Below are 17787 nucleotides of genomic sequence, written 5' to 3' on the forward strand. Positions count from 1 at the left end.
GGAGGTTGGGGCTCGGGGGTTCTGAGACCCCAGGGGAGGGCTGTGAGCGGCAATTGTACCCTGGGCTCCAGTCCCTCCAGCGGAGCCACATGTACAGCTCTACTGTCTGGCTGTCCGCGTCTCCATCTGTCAGTCTCACCAGCCAACCAGCCAGCCAGCCAGCCAGCCAGCCTGCCTTTCTTCCTTCCACCTTTCTATATTTTCTTCTTCCCACTGATCCATTCATCCTTCCTCCACCTATGCAGCTTTCTGTCCATTCTGCCACACACTCTCCCATCGATGCACCCCACCGGCTCTCTCCCCTCCATCCATCGATTCACCCATTAATCCTCCCTCCCTCCCTCCCTTCCCTTCCCTTCCTCCATTTCCTTCCTCCCTTCCTCCCTCCCTCCATTTCCTCCCTTCCTTCCTCCCTTCCTCCCTCCCTTCCCTTCCTCCCTCCCTCCCCATCCTCCCTCCCTCCTTCTTTCCCTCCATTTCCTCCCTTCTTCCTCCCATCCACTCATCTATCCGTCATTTCCCCCTCTGTCTGCCAGTCTGCTTTCGTTCATTGACTCAGCGGATGCCAGGCCCTGCTCGAGGCCTGAGGACGCAGCAGTGGATAGAAAGGGCAGAGCCCGTGGGACCGAGGGGATGCGGGGAGGCCCGCAGGGACTGCAGAGGTCTGTGTGAACCGAGTTGGTGTCATCCCCCAACCAGCTCTCTTCCTGCATCAGCGACTCTGTCCCCTTGCCCAGAGGGTCCTGCAGCCTGGGCTGGGGACCAAGTCCCCATCCCACTTCCTGCCACGGGTTGTCACTGCTCTGAGCCTCAGTGGCTTCGTGGGCCCAAGGGGGACACCATGTGGCAGTGCCAGGCATAAATATGAGTCTCCTCTGGCCCCAGGGGAAAAGCAGGGAGAGTTGTCCTGTCTGACAGTCAGGTGCCAGCTGGCCTCCGGGAGGGCCCCACCCCCAGAAGCCGATCCTGCCTCCTTTCCTCACTTCGCTTACACCTCGGGCCCAGAGCCCCTCCCTGCCCCCCCCCCCCCCCGCAGCCGGCACCCAGCTGGAGCGTGGGAGGCCTGGGGGTGGGGGGCTGCTCGGGAAGGCATTGCAAAGAATACAGGGATTTTCAGTGAGCTCAGCCTGCATATTTACAAAAACGTGCATAGGCAAGAAATCTTTTTGAGTTATTCATACTTTGTGAGTATGGGAGAGCTGGGGCGGGGCCTCAGTCTTGGTGGGGTGGTGGCAAGGGGCCCCCCACATGGATGTCAGCAGCACCCCCTCCTCACCCCCTCCCCCACTGGAACCGCCCCCCTCCCCCACACAGAGAGGCCTTGTCAGGCTTTATAATCACGTGCCCCCCGGAGGCCAGACCTCATGCTGGGGCTTTTTGTACAGCAGAGATGACCCTGGGAAACAGCACATTATTCACTTATGTAACAGGTGGGGAAACTGAGGTTCGGAGAGGGCATCCCTTTTCCGGGGCCGCATAGGTAGGACGCGGTAGCGCTGAGGTTTGAGCGCTGTGTGCTTGTTCTAGAACACTCCCTCATGAGCCCCACAGCCTCCGGCGTATCCATTAGGGGCAGGCGGGTGCTTTACAGCGTGATGATGACCCTTCTTCGCAGAGAGGGAAACCGAGGCCCCGGGTGCTGACGGGCAGGCAGACCTCGTGTTACTGCGCTCCACTCGGCCACGCCTCGCAGATGATGCGTTTTTTACAAATTGAAGGCACGACCCTCCACCAACACAAGGATTAGGACTCACTTCAGTGTGATGCTCGCTCACGGTGGTGTGGACGGAACCCGCATTATCTCCGAGGTGTGCCTGTGAATGACCCCAAGGGCCACCCACAGCTTCTAAGGGGTGGGGCCAGGACCACAGTTCACCTCTGTCCCCAAAGCTCATCTGACCCAGCCCTCGGGCTGCTCCTGCTCTGGAGAGCTGTCCGGAAGCCTCCTCTGCTGCCGCGGCTGCTGCCTGCGGGCACGGCCTCCGCCGACTGGGCACCTACTGAGTTCTAGGCGTCGGGCCAGGCGCCGGCCTTTGTGCCTGGTTGCCGTTGACGCCAGGAAGGCCCAGCACGGGCTCCCCGGTGAGGGGTCAGGGGGAGGCTTCCAAGGAGTCCTGGCCAGTGCTGGCTCAGTGTGCCCCCTCCCTCACTCCCTCCCTCCCTCCCTCCCTCGGGCCAGGCTCAGCTGGACCCCCAGACCCAGGGCAGACCCAGGAGGTCACGGATGTCTGAGTGACTCTGTCCAAAGCCTCAGACTTGCAAAAGCCGTCTGTTCCAGGGAGTGCTAGCCCTCCGCACGTGCCCGCACACACTGTCCCACTCCATCCTCCCAATGGCCGGGGCGGGCAGAGAGGGCAGGCCGGCTGCCGAGGACGCACAGCCGGGGAGCCTGGGGGCTGGCATTGGACGGCAGGCCTAACTCCAAGAGGCTGTTTTCAGCTCCAGCCATGGCTCAGATTCTGTCTAACGCAGGGGCACCACCTGGGAGGGACAGGGGAAAAGAGCATCATCCCTCAGTCACAGGGGCGTGCGGCTCAGGGCCCTGAAATCACTTTACTGTTCCATTGAGAGGCAGTGCTGCCTCATGGTGAGAAGCGGATGGTCGGAGGATCAGAGGCAGCCCCACTGCGCTGGGCCCTTGGTCCACCCCACCTGGGCTCCTTCTCAGACTCTGCCACTTCCTGTGTGTCTTTGGGCACCTCGCTGGACCTCTCTGTGCCCCTGTTTCCTCATGTCTAACATGGGGAGAAAACTGTCCCTATCTCATAGGTTTCTATAGTAATGTGAGTTTGATTTGCAGACCAGGTTGAAAACAATGGGTAACACAAAGGGTGGGCTCTCCACGTGTTCATCTTCCTCCTCCTCATCTGAAGGGGTGGCCCGGGGGCCTGTTCATGGCTGCAGGGAGCAGAGACCCCTCCCAGTCACTCGAGACAGTCAGGGGCCCCAGTGGAAACAAGGAGACTGGACTCTGGGGCCAGGCTTGGAGGTTCCGCAGTGTGACAAGCCTTCGTGCAGACAGCGGGCCCGGGCTGAGCAGGGCTGGTGGGGACAGGACTGGGGCCCTACGTCTCACCAGGACAGGGATGCTACTGCATCACTCCCCACCGAGTCCACAGCCGACACACAGTAGGTGCTCAGGATGTGGGAATGAATGAATGAATGAATGAATGCACATAGAGAACGCTCAGGTTCCTGACACTCTCTGGCCTCACCCCTTGGAGGAAGGGAATGGAGGAGGAATGAATATAAAAGGCTTTGAAAAATTGCAGCCCCGGCAAATGCACTAATAATGCATAATGGAAGGGGTGCAGTTACTCGGTGCTTTATAGGGATCAGAAATTCCACTGAGGACTCCTCCTGATTGGCTCCTTTCATGAAGGGTGCAATTATGAACGCTGTGATATTTAAATTCTTCCAAGTGTGAAGGAGAAGGACACTTCAATTTGCAGGTGAGAAAAAACCGAGGTAAGAGAAGGGAAGTAGCATAGGATAAAAGCTTTGGAGTCTTAGGAACCCTGAGTTCTCAGTTCAAATCCTGTCTCTCCCACTTCCTTGCTGTGTGACCTTGGACAAGACGCTTAAGCTTTCTAAGCCTCCGCTTTTTCATCTGTAACAGGAGGGACTAATATCACCTACTTCAAAAGTGTGAGGATTGACTGTAATGAGACGGCAGACAGCCCTCCAGGGAGCTGAGCCGGAGCCCCGCCCACAGAGCCCTCCTCTGCTTCCCACCGACCCTGCGGCCTGCAGGAAGCTGCGCGGTCTCTCTGAGTCTCGGCTCTCCCTTCTGTAAAACGGGGTGATTGACAGCGGTGACAATGACCTCTTGGATTTGTGGGGCGAGTTGAAAGCGATAAGTGCGGACAGTGCCTGTCTCAGGATGAGATCTCATACCGTCTAAACGCAAGCAGCTGTCTCTTATTTCCTGAAACACAGCCAGGCCTTGAATCTGTCCGTTCATCCTGCAAAGGTTAACTGACTTGTGTTAGGGGTTGAACTGTATCCCCAAAAACGTATGTTGAAGTCTGACCCTCAGTACTCAGCACGTGACCTGATTTGGATGCAGCGGCTTAGAGAGGTACTTGAGTTAAAATGAGGGCGTTAGGGTAGGCCTGAATCCGGTAGGAACGGAGTCCTTCTGGAAAGGGGACATTTGGGCACATGCGCAGAGGGGAGACCACGGGAAGACGCCCAGGGAGAAGATGGTCACGTGACAGGAGCGACGAACCACAAACCAAGGCCGGAGGGCAGGTTCCGGAAGCGGGAAGGGGCCAGGAAGGCCGCCCCTTCCCCGCCGCCCCCCCCCCCCCCCCCGCCCCGCCCCACCCGAGGCAGTGAGAGACTGCCCGGCTCCTGACACCTGAATTTCAAACTCCCGGCCTCCGGAACTGAGAGCCAATACATTTCACGGGGGTGGGAGTCGACATTATTTTATGGTGGTAAAATACAGTTGACTATTTAAATCACTTTGCGCGGTCGAGCGGTGTTCACACCCCCGCGCCGTTGCGCGCCCATCGCCTGCCACCGTCTGCAGAACGCGCTTCATTCTGCAGAACGGGAGCTCCGCACCCAGGCCACACCGGCTCCCACTGCCCTCCTCCCAGCCCCCGGCACCCCCTGCCCTGCTTCCTGACTCTCCGGGAACCTCCTGTAAGTGGAACGGTGCGGTATTCGTCCCCTCCTGTCTGGGGTATCACACTTTGCGTAATGTCTGCAGGGCTCATTCATGCCGCCACGTGTCGGAATTTCCTTCCGCGTTAAGGCCGATGGCATCTCATGGTGCGGACCGGCCACACTGCGTTTGCTCACCGACGCACGCTTCTGATTGCAAACACAGCGCAGAGAGGAGTAACGCATGTCGGGTGGTGAGAAGTGCCACAGGGGAAACAGCTTGGCTAGGGAGCGGGGCACACGCGTGTGTGCGTGTGTGTGCACGTGTGTGTGTGTATTAGGGACGTGAGAGGCAAGAGAGAGCTGGTCTCCTCGCTGGAACCTGGTTTCCAAGCCCCAGTGCCGCCCGCTCTCTGCTGTCTAACCTTGGATTTGGTCGAGGCGCAGGCTGGCTGCAAGGAAGAAACAGGAGCAAGGCCAAGGGCCCGCCAGGGGGTGGGGGGGCGGCAGGAGGGATCCGAGAGGTTCTCTGAGAGCAGCAGGTGCTGGGACAGCCCAGCGCCCTTCACTGTGAAGCTCAGTGCCCCTCGCCCTGCACGAGGAGGCCCCAGCCCGCCCCAGCCCTGCCCCTGGTTGGAACTCTCTCCCCCGCCTGCTTTCCCAGGCTAAGAGGATGTCTCTTCAGTGAGCTCTCCTGGGGGGCCGAGGCCGGGACAGATCCCCTCCCTGACACCCTCCCCGCCAGAGCAGAGCTTGGCACCGAGTAGATGGGTGATAAGTATTTGTTGGATGGGCGGACGGACAGATGAATGGATGCATGATGCCCAACCACCCTCTTTGACTTGATCTTTTTATCCACAGCCATCGGGCTTTGCCTCTGTCTGCCTGACCACGATGCCAGTGAACCCAGCCTGCCCCCAGCCTGGCAGCCGGACGGCTGATGCATGCAAACCGGGCATCTCCTTGTCCAGCCGCCTGACCGCCCTGGCATGGCCAAATCTGAAAGCTAATGACATTATTGTGCGGAGACACAATGTCTGTGGTCATTTGCTGACCCGGGCTTTGGTGCGGACTTAATCCGGCATTCTCGCCCTGCTTTCTGCGGGGACACAGCGGTCACCCGTCTTGGCACCGGCACGCCTGGGGAAGGTATAAAGGCCACCTCCCGCTGGCCGGGCTCCACAGGCACTCCCAGGGGCCGCTGTCACTGGTAAGAACGCCTCTCTCACTTGTCTTGCCTTTTTCTCTCATGCTCACCCCTGACAGAAGGTGCGGGAGACCTGCGTGTGAATCCAGGTGCCACTCCTCCCTGACAAGGCAACCTTGGGCAAAGACTTCCATGCCCTAAGCCTCCGTTTTCTTGTCTGTTACATGAGGAGAAGGGTCCTAACACCTCCTTTGCTCCTTGGGGCTGCATTCTCTGCGTAGCAGCGCTCGTTTGGAGCTGAGTGACGGCACCCACTTGAGGCGCCACTGAAGCTCCGATGTATGGCTTTACTTCCTAGTAGATTTCCCTCCGGAGCCGGTCTGCATGCAAAGAAGGGAAGCTAAGGATGGGCGTCTGGGCAGCCGCCTGCTGGCCGCACAGTTCTAGGACAGCCGGGAAGCGGGGACACAAAGACAGCGTTGGCCTGCGGCCCCCAGAGGAGAAAGCCGAGGGCCCAGAGGGTCCTCACTGCCTCTCCCCCGTGTCTTCCAGGTCGTCCTTGCACGGGACAGCCCGCCATGGCCTCGGACCCCCAGACCCAAGTGGGCAAGCCACAGCCCCTCAACCCCAAGGTCGGTACCACACGGGGGGTGCAGCAGGGGACAAGCAGGGCTCCTCTACCAGACTCAGTTTCCCTTCTGCACAGTGGGGTTGGCACCTGCCCTCCCGGGCTCCCCTCTCTCTGTCCGTGTCCCTACTTGGGCCTCAGTGTCCCCTGCTTGCCCACACCCTGGCCCATGACCAGCATGCCAGAGCTCCCAGCACCAGCTTCCAGCTTTGGAGACTTAGGGTTTCTTTGCCTTACCTCCACCCCCCACACACACATACACCCTACTGTCTGTGGGGGCTTCCCAGGGCTAGGGTGGACCCTCAGCCCCGTGTAAGAAAGGCCTTGTGAAGAGGAGATGGGGTTTGAGCCCTGGCCACACACTGCTGTGTGACCTGGGCCAGCCACTTGACCTCTCTGAGCCTCTTTTCCCTCATTCACAAAATGAAGAGACTCGAATTTACGACATGGGATGATTGTGCAGAGGCAAAGAACACAGACTCGGCCTCACACCTGGCTCGTGCCGGGTTCTCCCGATGTCTCTCTGCTTCCTCACTCTCCCTGCCCTCCCAAGGGTGGTGGGATCTTATCCCAATTTAAGCTCATCACTCCCCCCCCCACCCCAAACCTCTCCCCGCTACCGTCCACCAGGCTGCCCTTTGGGCCCTGGGCAGGGGGTCCATCCTGGAACGGCCCTTGGTCACCCCGTTCTGTCCCTTGAAGGGCTTACTTTCTAGAGGAAAGACAGACAATCACAGACCAATAAATAGATACTTCAAGGAGTATTGGCAAGGAACACAGAGGGTCCCGAGGGTTGGGGTGGACGAGGACCGGTGCGTTGGCGGCCACTCAGGGAGCACCTCTCTGAGGAGGTGGCATCAGAGCGGAGACCCGGTGCAGTCGGGGAGCAGCCGTGTGACCCCCGGGGAGCAAGGGCAGCGGAGAGCATTCCAGCGGAGGGCACAGCAGGTGCGAAGGCAGGGGGCAGGGGGGCCCCGAGCTGGAGGAGCCAGAGGAGCAGCAGGAAGGCCAGTGTGGCGGGTTGAGAGCAGCTCTGTCACGGAACAGACACAGAACTGGGGTCACGTACACGCAGTGTTACACTTCCTAGCAGCCGCGTTCGAGAAGTAAAAAGAGACGTGAGATGAGTTTTCATATCGTATTTCATTAAAGCCAGTATATCCTAATGTATAATCGATAGCAAAATGATTAGGGAGCTGTGTTACCTTAGGGTATCCATACTAAATCTTCGAAATCTGATGGGTGTTTCATATTGAAAACACATCTTAATTCGAACTAGCTGCTGCCCATTCAGTGGACATGCGTGGCTCTGGCCTCCGTGTCGGACAGCGCAGGTTTAAAGGGGCAGGCACCACGTGCAACACCGAACGCCCATTAGTTATCAACAGCAGCTCATTACTGAGCTGTGGGGCTCTCCCGGCCTTCCACACCCATGGGAAGATTGTATTCCTCTCACCCCTGCAAGCCCTCGTCTCCCAGGCCAGGGTAACAATAAACTGGCCCCCACTTCCACAGTCTTGACTCTTCTTGGAAACCCTGCAAAACCAGCTTGATCGCCCATTCCACAGATGGGAAAGCCGAGGCTCAGCCCAGTCCAGTGGCTTCCTAGGGCTGGGCAGCTGGGTGTGGCTGAAACACTGTCAGTGCCCGTGTCTCCTGGCCCTCTGCGGCCGAGGCAGTGACCATGAAGGCCAGATGAGCCCGTGGAATTTGTCTCCGTGCCCAGGTGGGCCTTTCTTCCTGGGCTCTGTGTGGCCAGTCCCTGGCCTGGGAGAGAGGCACGCATTTGCTGGCCGTGTGGACTGCTCGGCTGCCCGCCGGGAGCTCACTGCCCTGAGCCCTCTTCTGCCCGAGGCAACTCCCAGAAGCGTGGCTGGAAAACCTCTGCCCTGCCCCTCCCAGATGCTCTCGGGAATCGTAAATGTGGCCGCTGGCCTCCCCGTTAGCACTTGGCTCTGAGGCCTTGGGCCGTTCAGAGGACCTGGTGAGGCAAGGGAAGTGAAGTCCCCTTAAGAAGTCAGAGGGAGGTCAGGGGTGGAGGTCAGAGGGAGACTGGCAAAGCCTCTGAGGCTTAAAGAAAGGGCACATGTGCGTGTGGTTTTCCTGGCGAGGTGGGGCGAGTGGGTGGAGGACGGTGGTCCCAGGCCAGCTCTGACGGGAGCGGGAGAAACTCCAGCGTTGTGGCCTCGCACCCCACTGCTCCTGCTGTGACCTCAGGCCAGTGGGACCCGCCTCCCCGGGAGCTGGTGGGAGACGGAGACGCTGGGGCTGCATCCCAGACCTGCTCACTCGGCAGCTGCGTCTTCCCAAGGTCCCGGGTGCCGTGTGCCCGCGTTAGAGTTTTCAAAGTGCTGCTCCGGGGGAAACAGCGTCAGACAAGCGTGGCCTCCAAGTTCAGGTCTGCCACTGGCCTCCGCCGGTGCCGTAACTAATGTCGTTATTGCCTCCTCTGCACGAGCCAGTACTGTATACTGTGTGCTGACGTTACGTTTCTCTAATCCTTCCAACGAGCCTGTGAGGTCAGTTCTGGCTTCACTTTCCATTTCACAGACGGGAACACTGAGGCTCAAGGTCTCTCAGCTGGTGACCGGCTGGCTTCACGTTCGGTGTGTGACTCCCCAGCGTGGGACCCTTCAGCCTCCGGCGAGGCTCTCTGGTCCCCCCCGCACCCCCTGCCCTGCTGCCCCTCCTCCCCACCCTGCTGGGGCCTGACTCTCCTCTCGCTGCTGTTGCAGATCATCATCTTTGACCAGGAGAACTTCCAAGGCCACTCCCACGAGCTCAGCGGGCCCTGCCCCAACCTGAAGGAGACCGGCGTGGAGAAGGCAGGCTCCGTCCTGGTGCAGGCCGGACCGTACGTACCGGGGAGGGCGGCCTCACCTGGTCGGGGGTGCCAGGGTGCGGCGACCGGGCTGTGAAGCTGGAACGACCTGCCCTCACTGTGCCCCTAGACCGTGCTACCGGGGGGCCAGGATCTGGGGCCCGGCAGCCTATCCGAAGAATGTGTGCTTCAGAGTCAGAGAGCTGGGTTCGAATCCTGCCCCCACCACTTCTGGGCTGGGTTGACTTCCCTCTCTGAGCCTCAGTTTCCTCCGCTGTAGGACGAGGACAGCCATGTCCTCCCGAGGAGGAAGGGACAGAGCTCATGTGAAAAGCCTGACCCTGAGGTCAGCCACTTCCTCGAGGCAGGGACACAGTCACAGCGACTCTTGGGGCTCCGGGAACATCCTCTCTCCCGGGAGTTTCAAAGCCAGGTGTCCTGGCTCTGCGTCCACACCGCCCTTCCCAGAGCTCGACTGCCCTGGGTCTTAGCAGAGTCCCCAGTGCCTTCAGGGGTCAGCAGGCCTGGCCCTGAGCCCAGAGAGAAGGGGAGGGGTGATTAGTGGGATGTGACCACTGTCACGTCACGTAGTGGAGCCAGCCTGCAGGGGCTTCTCTCTCTGTGGCCCCGGCCACTCCTTCACCTTTGTGCCCGAGCGCTGGCTGTTGATGCCACACACCACGGGACCTTGTGCACGGGCCCTGTCGGTCCGTATGTGTTGCCAGGCTGTCGTGTGGGCACCTGTCTTACTTCCTGAGTGGTTTCCAGACGAATGGGGTCAGCATAGCGCTGGGTGCTGGATAACCAGGGTGATTCTGCTCTTGGATTTGCTGGGTGTGGGTTTAGGTGGGGCTGCCGTTCCTTGGTGAGGCTGAGCAGGTGTGAGCTCCTCCCTCTCTCCCTCTCTCCCTCTCTCTCTCTCTCTCTCTGTCTCTCTGTCTCTCTCACCACTGCAGCTGGGTGGGCTATGAACAAGCCAACTGCAAGGGCGAACAGTTCGTGTTTGAGAAGGGCGAGTACCCGCGCTGGGACTCGTGGACCAGCAGTCGGAGGACGGACTCCCTCAGCTCCCTGAGGCCCATCAAGGTGGTGAGTGCCACCCCTCGTCCTTCTTCGTGTCGCTGTCCCCTTGGAGGCAGGGGGTCTAGGGAGCAGACAGAGCCTTCGCCTCCAGTCGCGTGCCCCTTCTGGTCGGCAGGGGACTTCCTGGCTATGTGGCCTTGCAAAAGTCACTTCCCCTCCCCGAGCCTCAGTTTTCTCCTCTGTAAAATGGGTATGTTCCTATCTACTCTCCTGAGATTCCGTCATGCATAGCCTGAGAGCTGCTGCATCGCACCACCCCACAGGGCTCCACTCCCTGAGGTTGCACAGCTCCTGTCAGAGGGCAATCGCTCAGTTACTTATAAATTTAGCCTTTGTGAATATTGAAAGAAATTCTGGGATGGCTTGTGGTGGAGAGGGGGTTTAGCTCTCATTAATAACTCAAGCCGGTGTGAGCTCCAGAGCGGGCAAAGCACCCAGCATGGCTCGGTCACACTCCCACACCTGCCCGGCCCTGCCTAGGTCTCCCCAAAGCCTGACAGGAGATTGGAGGACACGGGATTTGACCTCCTACAGACCCGGGCTCTTAGGTTGGCTCTGACACTCCCAGCTGTGTGACCTTGGGCAAGTCATTTGCCTCTCTGAGTCTCTGTTTCCTCACTGGCCAAGTGGCCTGAGAGTGGTTTAAAGGATTAAAGAAGGTAACTAAGGAAAATGTGGCAGGAACAGGAGGACAGAAGGAACGTGGAGAGGAAGGGAGGAAGGCCAGAGATGTCCAGTGTCTCCTGGCGACACCACACGGCTGTGTGTGTGTGTGTATGTGTGTGTGTGTGTGTGTGTAGGTCCCGGCTCTCCTTTATTTTAAAAACGGAGTTGAGGCTATGGGAAGGAAGATGACACTTCAGAGTCAAACGTTCCCTGAAGCGCAGAGCCCCGAGTGCCCGTTACCTGTCAGCTCCCAGTAGGATCCGGACAAGCGGCCGCTGTTCCCCGCAGTTGTCACAGACGCTCCCGAGGTGGGGCGGAGGGCCAAGGGCCGCAGTCATAGCTGCTGACCCCCAACCCCAGGGCATGAGGACGGGAGGGAAGGCTCCCCCGCCCCGCCCCCCCTGCACTGACACTCCCCGCCTGCCCCGCTCCCCATCAACAGGACAGCCAGGAGCACAAGATCATCCTGTACGAGAACCCCAACTTCACGGGGAAGAAGATGGAGATCATAGACGACGACGTGCCCAGCTTCCACGCCCACGGCTACCAGGAGAAGGTGTCCTCCGTGCGGGTGCAGAACGGCACGTGAGTCCAGGCCCGGTCCTGCTGGCCCTGCCCTGGGAGCCCAGGCCCTGGGGTCCTGTGTCCTGCATCCTGCCCACCCCGAACTCGGGGGATCCTGCACTCTCCCGAGCTCAGCCTTCATGCCGGGAGGTGGGCGTGGGTATCATCAGCCCGAGGGTGGGGGCTTTCAGCCCCTGAAGTTCCAACCAGACCTGCCTTTGGGGCAACACCTTACCTTTGCAGGGCAAAGACTCTGGCGTTAACCTCAGCCCCGAAGAGCGGGACAGGAAATGGTGGTGGGGAGGCGGGTGGGCGGAGACGGGTCGCAGGAGACTGGGAATGCAGGGATTCCTGAGTTGGGTGAAAGGACTTGTCATTTCCCACCAGACCAGACTTCTTCAGCACGCAAGCCTTGGCCAGCGGGGTTGGGGGATTTCTCACTGTGAAGGAGTTGGATTTCAGGGGGCCCACAGTGGCGTGCTGTGGCCGGCTTGTACCAGCTTGTGAGCGCTGGCTCTTAACTTTTCAGAACTGCCGTGAGCCGGTGGTGGGATTGCTGGTAGCGTGTAATCAGCCATTGGGGGAGTTTTTACACCACGGAAATTGGAATATGCTAAAATCAAGATTCTGTTTCCCCTAGGGAGGTAGTTGACCGACACAGACTCGCTTTCTGGGGGCTGCCCAACTCCTAAAATAGCGTACAAAGTTCCGTGTTCATCGTCCCCTGCCTCGCTCGTTGAGTCATTCACTGATTCAGTTTGCAGGGGTGGGGGTGGGGGCCTGCACGAGCCAGGTGCTGTGTGTGAGAGACCCGGCTTCTGCCTTGCGTAGCTTATAGTCCAGTTGGGGACGAGCGTAAATAATGTAAGAATCACACACTCTAGACTCCCTCCCTGAGGAATCCTGGGGGTCCCCGGGGGAAGAGGGGTGTCCCGAAGACAGCAGCCTGGTGGGTGTGAGGGACGCTGCAGAGGCCAGAGTGACCATAGCGCTAACGTGGGGACTCGGGACGGAGACGCAGAGCGGAGGTGTCCACGGGGGATGGCCGGGCAGGGCCCCGAGGGCCAGGGCCGGGAGATGTTTTCTGGGGAGAAGACGGACTTTCATCAGGCACTGACTGGGAAGAGGGAGCAACCCCCTCACTCAGTGGTGATGGCTTCCAACAGCGAAGGGAGCACAGGGGCTCCGGGAACCACCCCAGCCCTGCCTCGTTCTCTCCTGTGGCCTGGCCGCTGGGCCTGGGGTTGGGGTGAGAGGCCTGTCTTATTCTGAGCTTAAGGGACCTTAAGATCACTCCTTCCTCTGATCCCCGTGCCAGGCCTATAGCCAAGAGTTGCTGCATGAGGTAGTGAGCTCCCCATTAGGAGGAGGAAAGCAGGGGATGGACTTTAAAGGATGAAGATTGGGAGGCTCTCCCCTTCCTAATGGCTTAAATATATTCTCCCCCCCCCACCTTCATCTGTTTCCCCTCCCCCACCTCTGGCCCTGCAGGTGGGTCGGCTACCAGTACCCTGGCTACCGTGGGCTGCAGTACCTGCTGGAGAAGGGGGACTACAAGGACAGCAGTGACTTTGGGGCCCCCCACCCCCAGGTGCAGTCTGTGCGCCGCATCCGCGACATGCAGTGGCACCAACGGGGCGCCTTCCACCCCTCCAACTGATGCCCCCCATCTCCCCTTTCCCAGGGGCCTGGTCTGCTGCCCAGGACCCCCCACACCTCTTGGTGAGTGAACAATAAAGTGTGACTTGCAACTGGCCTTCTGGCTGCAGTGTCTTTTTTTCCCCAGTGGGAGGCGGGGCGCTGTGTGGGTGTGTGAGAGAGCCAGAGGGAGCCAGAGCCAGAAAGTATGGGCGAAGGTAGGACAACAGAGCCCTCACTGAGCCATAAGGCTCTGCAGCTACTTAGCTGTGTGACCTTGGGCACATAGTCCACCCTCTCTGAGCCTCTGGTTCTTGCCTGAACGACAAACCCTTTGCCCCCTGAGTGGCTAGCACGGCTGACCACCTGGGGTCCCTCTTACAGGGCTGCTCCCAGGGGCATGTGATGGATGCCCCAGCCCTTGAAACGGTACCCACTGCCTGTTGTTCTCACCTGAGTGCATTGCCACGCTGAGCCTGGGAGTTACTAATGCTGCATTCCCCACTGCACCCCAGAGGCAGGTCACAATGGCATGTTCGTGCGTTGGTGTGTTCACAAGGTCCTGAGCCACAAGGTCTCACCCACTTCTCCTCTCAGGGCAGACAGCTTCCCCTTCTCTTTGTCTGGGGGCGGCGGGGAGTCGGCAGGCCCGTCCTCTCCTTTCCGCGCTCAAGGAAACATTTTCTGCTTTAAGCACCAGGTGGCAGTAAAGCGTCATCCTCAAAGCTCCCTGCAGGTGGGAGAGGTGGTGGTGGTGGGAGGGTCAGAACAGCTTGGCCCCTGATTGGAGCCGAGACCTGTCAGTCACAGAGGTCTCAGAACCCCTCCTCCCGCAGCAGGGAAACAGAGGTTCAGAGAGCCAGCGGGTGGAAACCACGGTCTCATTGGGACTTTGACAGGACAGGGACAGGCCTTCAGGGTCCCATCTCTTTCTGCAGCTCTCCTGCCCAAAGCTTGTTGGGAGGGGAAACAAACGAACCCACCCAGCAATGATTCTCTGCTGAAGGAAATCACTTTCTCACCCGCTGTCGCTGGAGGCAGTTGACAAAGCCTCATCCTGCCACACGGCCGCATGACTTAAAGTAGCCTCTCTGCGCCTCTGTCTCCCCTGAAATAAGGGAAACGCTAGTGCTCCCTCACTGGGTTGCAAGGAGTGTGTGAAGTGTTTAGGGCAGTGCCTGACACACAGCGGGGACTCAATAAATGAACACAATGTGACAAAGGCTGAGGAGAGGCTGTGAGATTGTGGGGTGCAGTCAGGAAAGGCTTCCGGGGCTTTTAAGCGGGGTTTTGTAGGAAGAATAGGAGTTTGCCAGGAGCTCAAGGATGGGAGCGCCTTCCGCCCCTTCATTCACTAATTTGCACATTCACTCCCATCTTCTTCCTCCTCTCTCTCTGTCCTCTTCCCGGAGTGCCTTTCTCTTCTAGTGCTCGGACTCCTCCTGAATGCCCACCTTTTCTTCACTCAGCACGTACATTCTCCCCATGCTCGTCCTTCTTTTCCCTCGCCTCACTGTCACGTCCCTGGTGCGAGCTCAATCCCAGATGCAGCCACTCAGCCAGGCCCAGCCCCACCCCACTCCCACTCCCTGCAGCCTGAAGGGGGGAGGGGAAGCACAGGTGGAGCAGGTGACCTCGTTAAGGTGTCTCATCCAGGTGTCCAGACCACTGTCTCCACCCCCATGCTCGTTACAGCATTCTTCACAAGGTAACATAGAAACCACGTAAATGCCCACTGACAGATGAATGGAGAACGCAAAATGTGGTCTATCTGTGCAATGACGCGTCACTCAGCCTTTAGGAAGAAAGAAATCCTGCCGTCTGCTACGCCGTGGACACACCTGGAAGACGTTATGATCAACGTCGCTCCTCCTTTGAGAACACAGACACTCAGTCTGAGCAGGCCTGGACTTAGTAACCACCCCCAGCTCCGTCTGGCTGCCCTGGGGCATGGTTCTCGACCTGTGGTCCCCAGCCCAGCAGCTGCAGCGTCTGGGAGCTTGCTAGAAAGGTGTGTTCTCGGGCCCCATGGCAGACCTACTGAATCAGAATCTAGCCCCCGGGGGTAGGCCCAATGGTCTGTGCTTAGCCCAATGGTCTGTGCTTAGCGAGGCAAGGCCAAGTGTAAGAACCACCGCTTTAGGCTTTTGTGTCTCTTGAAATAGCCTGTCTTTCTGCATCTTTCTCTTTAAAGCAGGCAGATGTTCGTGCTCAGAGAACTGTGTGATGAATGCTGTGACTTGTGGCATTATTATTCGCTTTCCCTTAAATAAGACAGAAATGAGTGGGTTTGGGAGAAATCTCCTCTCTGCCTTAACCCAGGAAGGAAGGAAGACCACCCAGGTGGTCCATGTTGCCAGTGTCCACAGCTGCAGTTCTGCCCAAGACACTGGTCTAAAACTTTATTTTCTTTTAGACTCGGGGTAGGCACTCTCTATTCATCATTATTACCCCTGATTCCATCCATCTTCATTTAGCCGGTCTCCTCATCAGACCCTCCCATGAGCCCCTCGCTTTTTTTGCAGATATACTGTAATTGTTCACAGTGTGTCTGCCCCTCCTTCCCAACAAAACCGGAAACTCCACGAGTACAAGGGTGCGTCTGCTCGCTTCGCTGCCTGTTCCCTGCGCATTCACACAATCGCGGGCACAGGGCCCTAGCGGGGCGCATGCGTAGACGACCCTCCTTCTCCAATGAAGTTCTCTCTTGCTCCAAGAGCTGCTGTAACAGGAAGGAAACGTCCGCTGGTGGAACCTGCTCCCCCGGACTTGGTCACAGTGCGGGCAGAGCCATGGCTTCATGGATTCCTCGTGCTCCGCGCGTGGCCGACCCACGCTTGTGCTGATCTCTCCGTTTTCTGAAACCAACTCATTGCTCAGGCTCCAGCAGACATGCTTCTTCCTCCTTGAATTGGTGGCCATCCCCACGGGTCCCTTCCAGAGCACAGACTCGGGAATCTGTCCTTAGGTGTAAATCTAACTCTTCATAGCTGCGCACCTTCGCCAGCTGAGCCGTAATGTTCTCATCTGAAAACAAGGCTCCTGGGGCCTATGCAGCAGGAACGGGCTCCGCGGAGTAACGGCTCCAGAGCCAGGCAGCTGGCTGCCGCGGAACCAACACACCTTCCCTCTTTTACACTTTCAGCGCTCTCTCCTCTCTCGGGGCCACCAGGCTGCTCCAGCCGTCTCAGTCTAGGGCATGTGAGAAAAGTATCTGATAAACGCCTCTGGCCTAGGGCAGCGCTTCTTACCCTCAGCCCTGGGGGCTGTCCTGGGCCTGGCGAGAATTTGAGCAGCATTTCTGGCCTCTGTCCACTAGATGTCAGCACCAACCCCAAGTCGTGCCGGCCAACCGAGTGTCCACAGCCCGGTATCTCGGGTGCGGGTGCGACATCACCCCAGGCTGAGAACCACCGCTCTGGGGAACTGGGGATACTCACACTGGGGGTGAGCATATTTTTAAACAGGATGGTGAATGGGGTTTACAAATGGTGGGACTTCAGTCAGGGCTACAGACAGGGAGGGGAAGGGCTAGAACAAAGTATACACCTTGGGCGTTGGTCTTTACTCCGCCCCCCCCCTCCCTTCCCCGCTGTGATACAGGCTCAGATGAACGGTCCGGGCTGAAGGGGGCCCAGTCTCTCATCTCACAAACGGGTAAACTGAGGCCTGGAGGCCAGCAGCGACACTTTGGTGCCTCAAAACGCACACACACATATAAATAATATATTTAACATGTACATATATAATATATATATGGGGTGGGCAAAAGTAGGTATCCAGTTGTGAGCACACAAAACAAAGTTTATTCTCATAGCATTATTTATTAATCATTGTGTTATTTTTCCATACAACTGGAAACCTACTTTTGCCCCACCCTGTATGTTTGACATGTAAATAGCAACTCCACTAAAAATGGATGTGGAGTCACAAGTAGGAAAGGAATTTTAGACTTTTCCCTCTGTGCCTCCTTGCATGGGCACACACACATGCAGCCCCACATTTTCCCTTCCTTTTGTTCAGGGAAGAAAATATGGGAGAAATCTGGGGTGCATTTGCTTGCTGCCTGTGGTCCTTAGGTCTTGGAGCCTTGGTGGGAGGAGGCTGAGGAGGGTGGGCAGGTGGAACCCCTGTGGTCAGCCAGGGGGCCAGATGAGAGGATGGGGTCATTTTGTCCTTTGAGTAGACTCTGGAGGGCCCGCATGGGCTTGCGAATGAAAAGAGCTGAACTTGGCCCTCGCTGTGACGTGCAACTGACGTGCAACTGACGTGCAACTGCTCACCACGAGCAAACTCTCAACAATGACAGCAGGGAGTGACAAGGGGAAGTGGGGCACCGCCCACCTCCCAGGAAGCTTTGGGCCAGGAGGCCCAGGAGGGGAGGGTTTGGCTCCGAGTATCAGAAGCACAAGGCTGGCCGGGGAGGGGTTGCCAGAACAAGGGGTTCACGTGTGCGAAATTAGCAAGGTGAGAAAAACCCTATCAGGTGAGGGGAAACGCAGGTGGTCCTGCAGGTGTGAACCGCGACCTCTTTCCTCGGAGTGGAGGAGGGAGGATGGCCAGAGGCCAGGGAGCAGAGCCCAGGGTGCGAAGGTAAATATTGACATAAAACAGTGGGGCTTGATC

General features: G+C 58.4%; 1 protein-coding gene and 1 long non-coding RNA gene across 2 annotated transcripts; one reads left to right on the forward strand and one right to left on the reverse strand.

Moving 5' to 3' along the window:
• Window positions 1–5249: 5249 nt before the first annotated feature.
• LOC118497862 lies at window positions 5250–17361 on the reverse strand. Its single transcript, XR_004900372.1, has 3 exons — window positions 17350–17361; window positions 10856–10861; window positions 5250–5305 (listed from the first exon to the last, which is right to left on the reverse strand). It is a non-coding gene; the product is annotated as an uncharacterized LOC118497862 (long non-coding RNA).
• On the forward strand, window positions 5748–13279 carry CRYBB2 (crystallin beta B2). Its single transcript, XM_028528797.2, has 6 exons — window positions 5748–5824; window positions 6314–6393; window positions 9125–9243; window positions 10167–10299; window positions 11402–11544; window positions 13015–13279. The coding sequence occupies exons 2-6, from the start codon at window positions 6340–6342 to the stop codon at window positions 13181–13183; spliced, it is 618 nt and encodes a 205-aa protein (XP_028384598.1). The 5' UTR covers window positions 5748–5824; window positions 6314–6339; the 3' UTR covers window positions 13184–13279.
• Window positions 17362–17787: the final 426 nt, after the last annotated feature.

The sequence above is a fragment of the Phyllostomus discolor genome, chromosome 13, assembly GCF_004126475.2.
Source record: "Phyllostomus discolor isolate MPI-MPIP mPhyDis1 chromosome 13, mPhyDis1.pri.v3, whole genome shotgun sequence".
NCBI lineage: Eukaryota > Metazoa > Chordata > Mammalia > Chiroptera > Phyllostomidae > Phyllostomus > Phyllostomus discolor.

Excerpts from the sequence above, each read along its gene's own strand:
- CRYBB2 (XM_028528797.2), top strand. The coding sequence starts at position 6,340 with ATGGCCTCGGACCCCCAGACCCAAGTGGGCAAGCCACAGCCCCTCAAC. Across the intron at positions 9,244-10,166 it reads GTCCTGGTGCAGGCCGGACC|CTGGGTGGGCTATGAACAAG; the intron begins GTACGTACCGGG and ends TCACCACTGCAG. Across the intron at positions 10,300-11,401 it reads CCCTGAGGCCCATCAAGGTG|GACAGCCAGGAGCACAAGAT; the intron begins GTGAGTGCCACC and ends CCCCATCAACAG.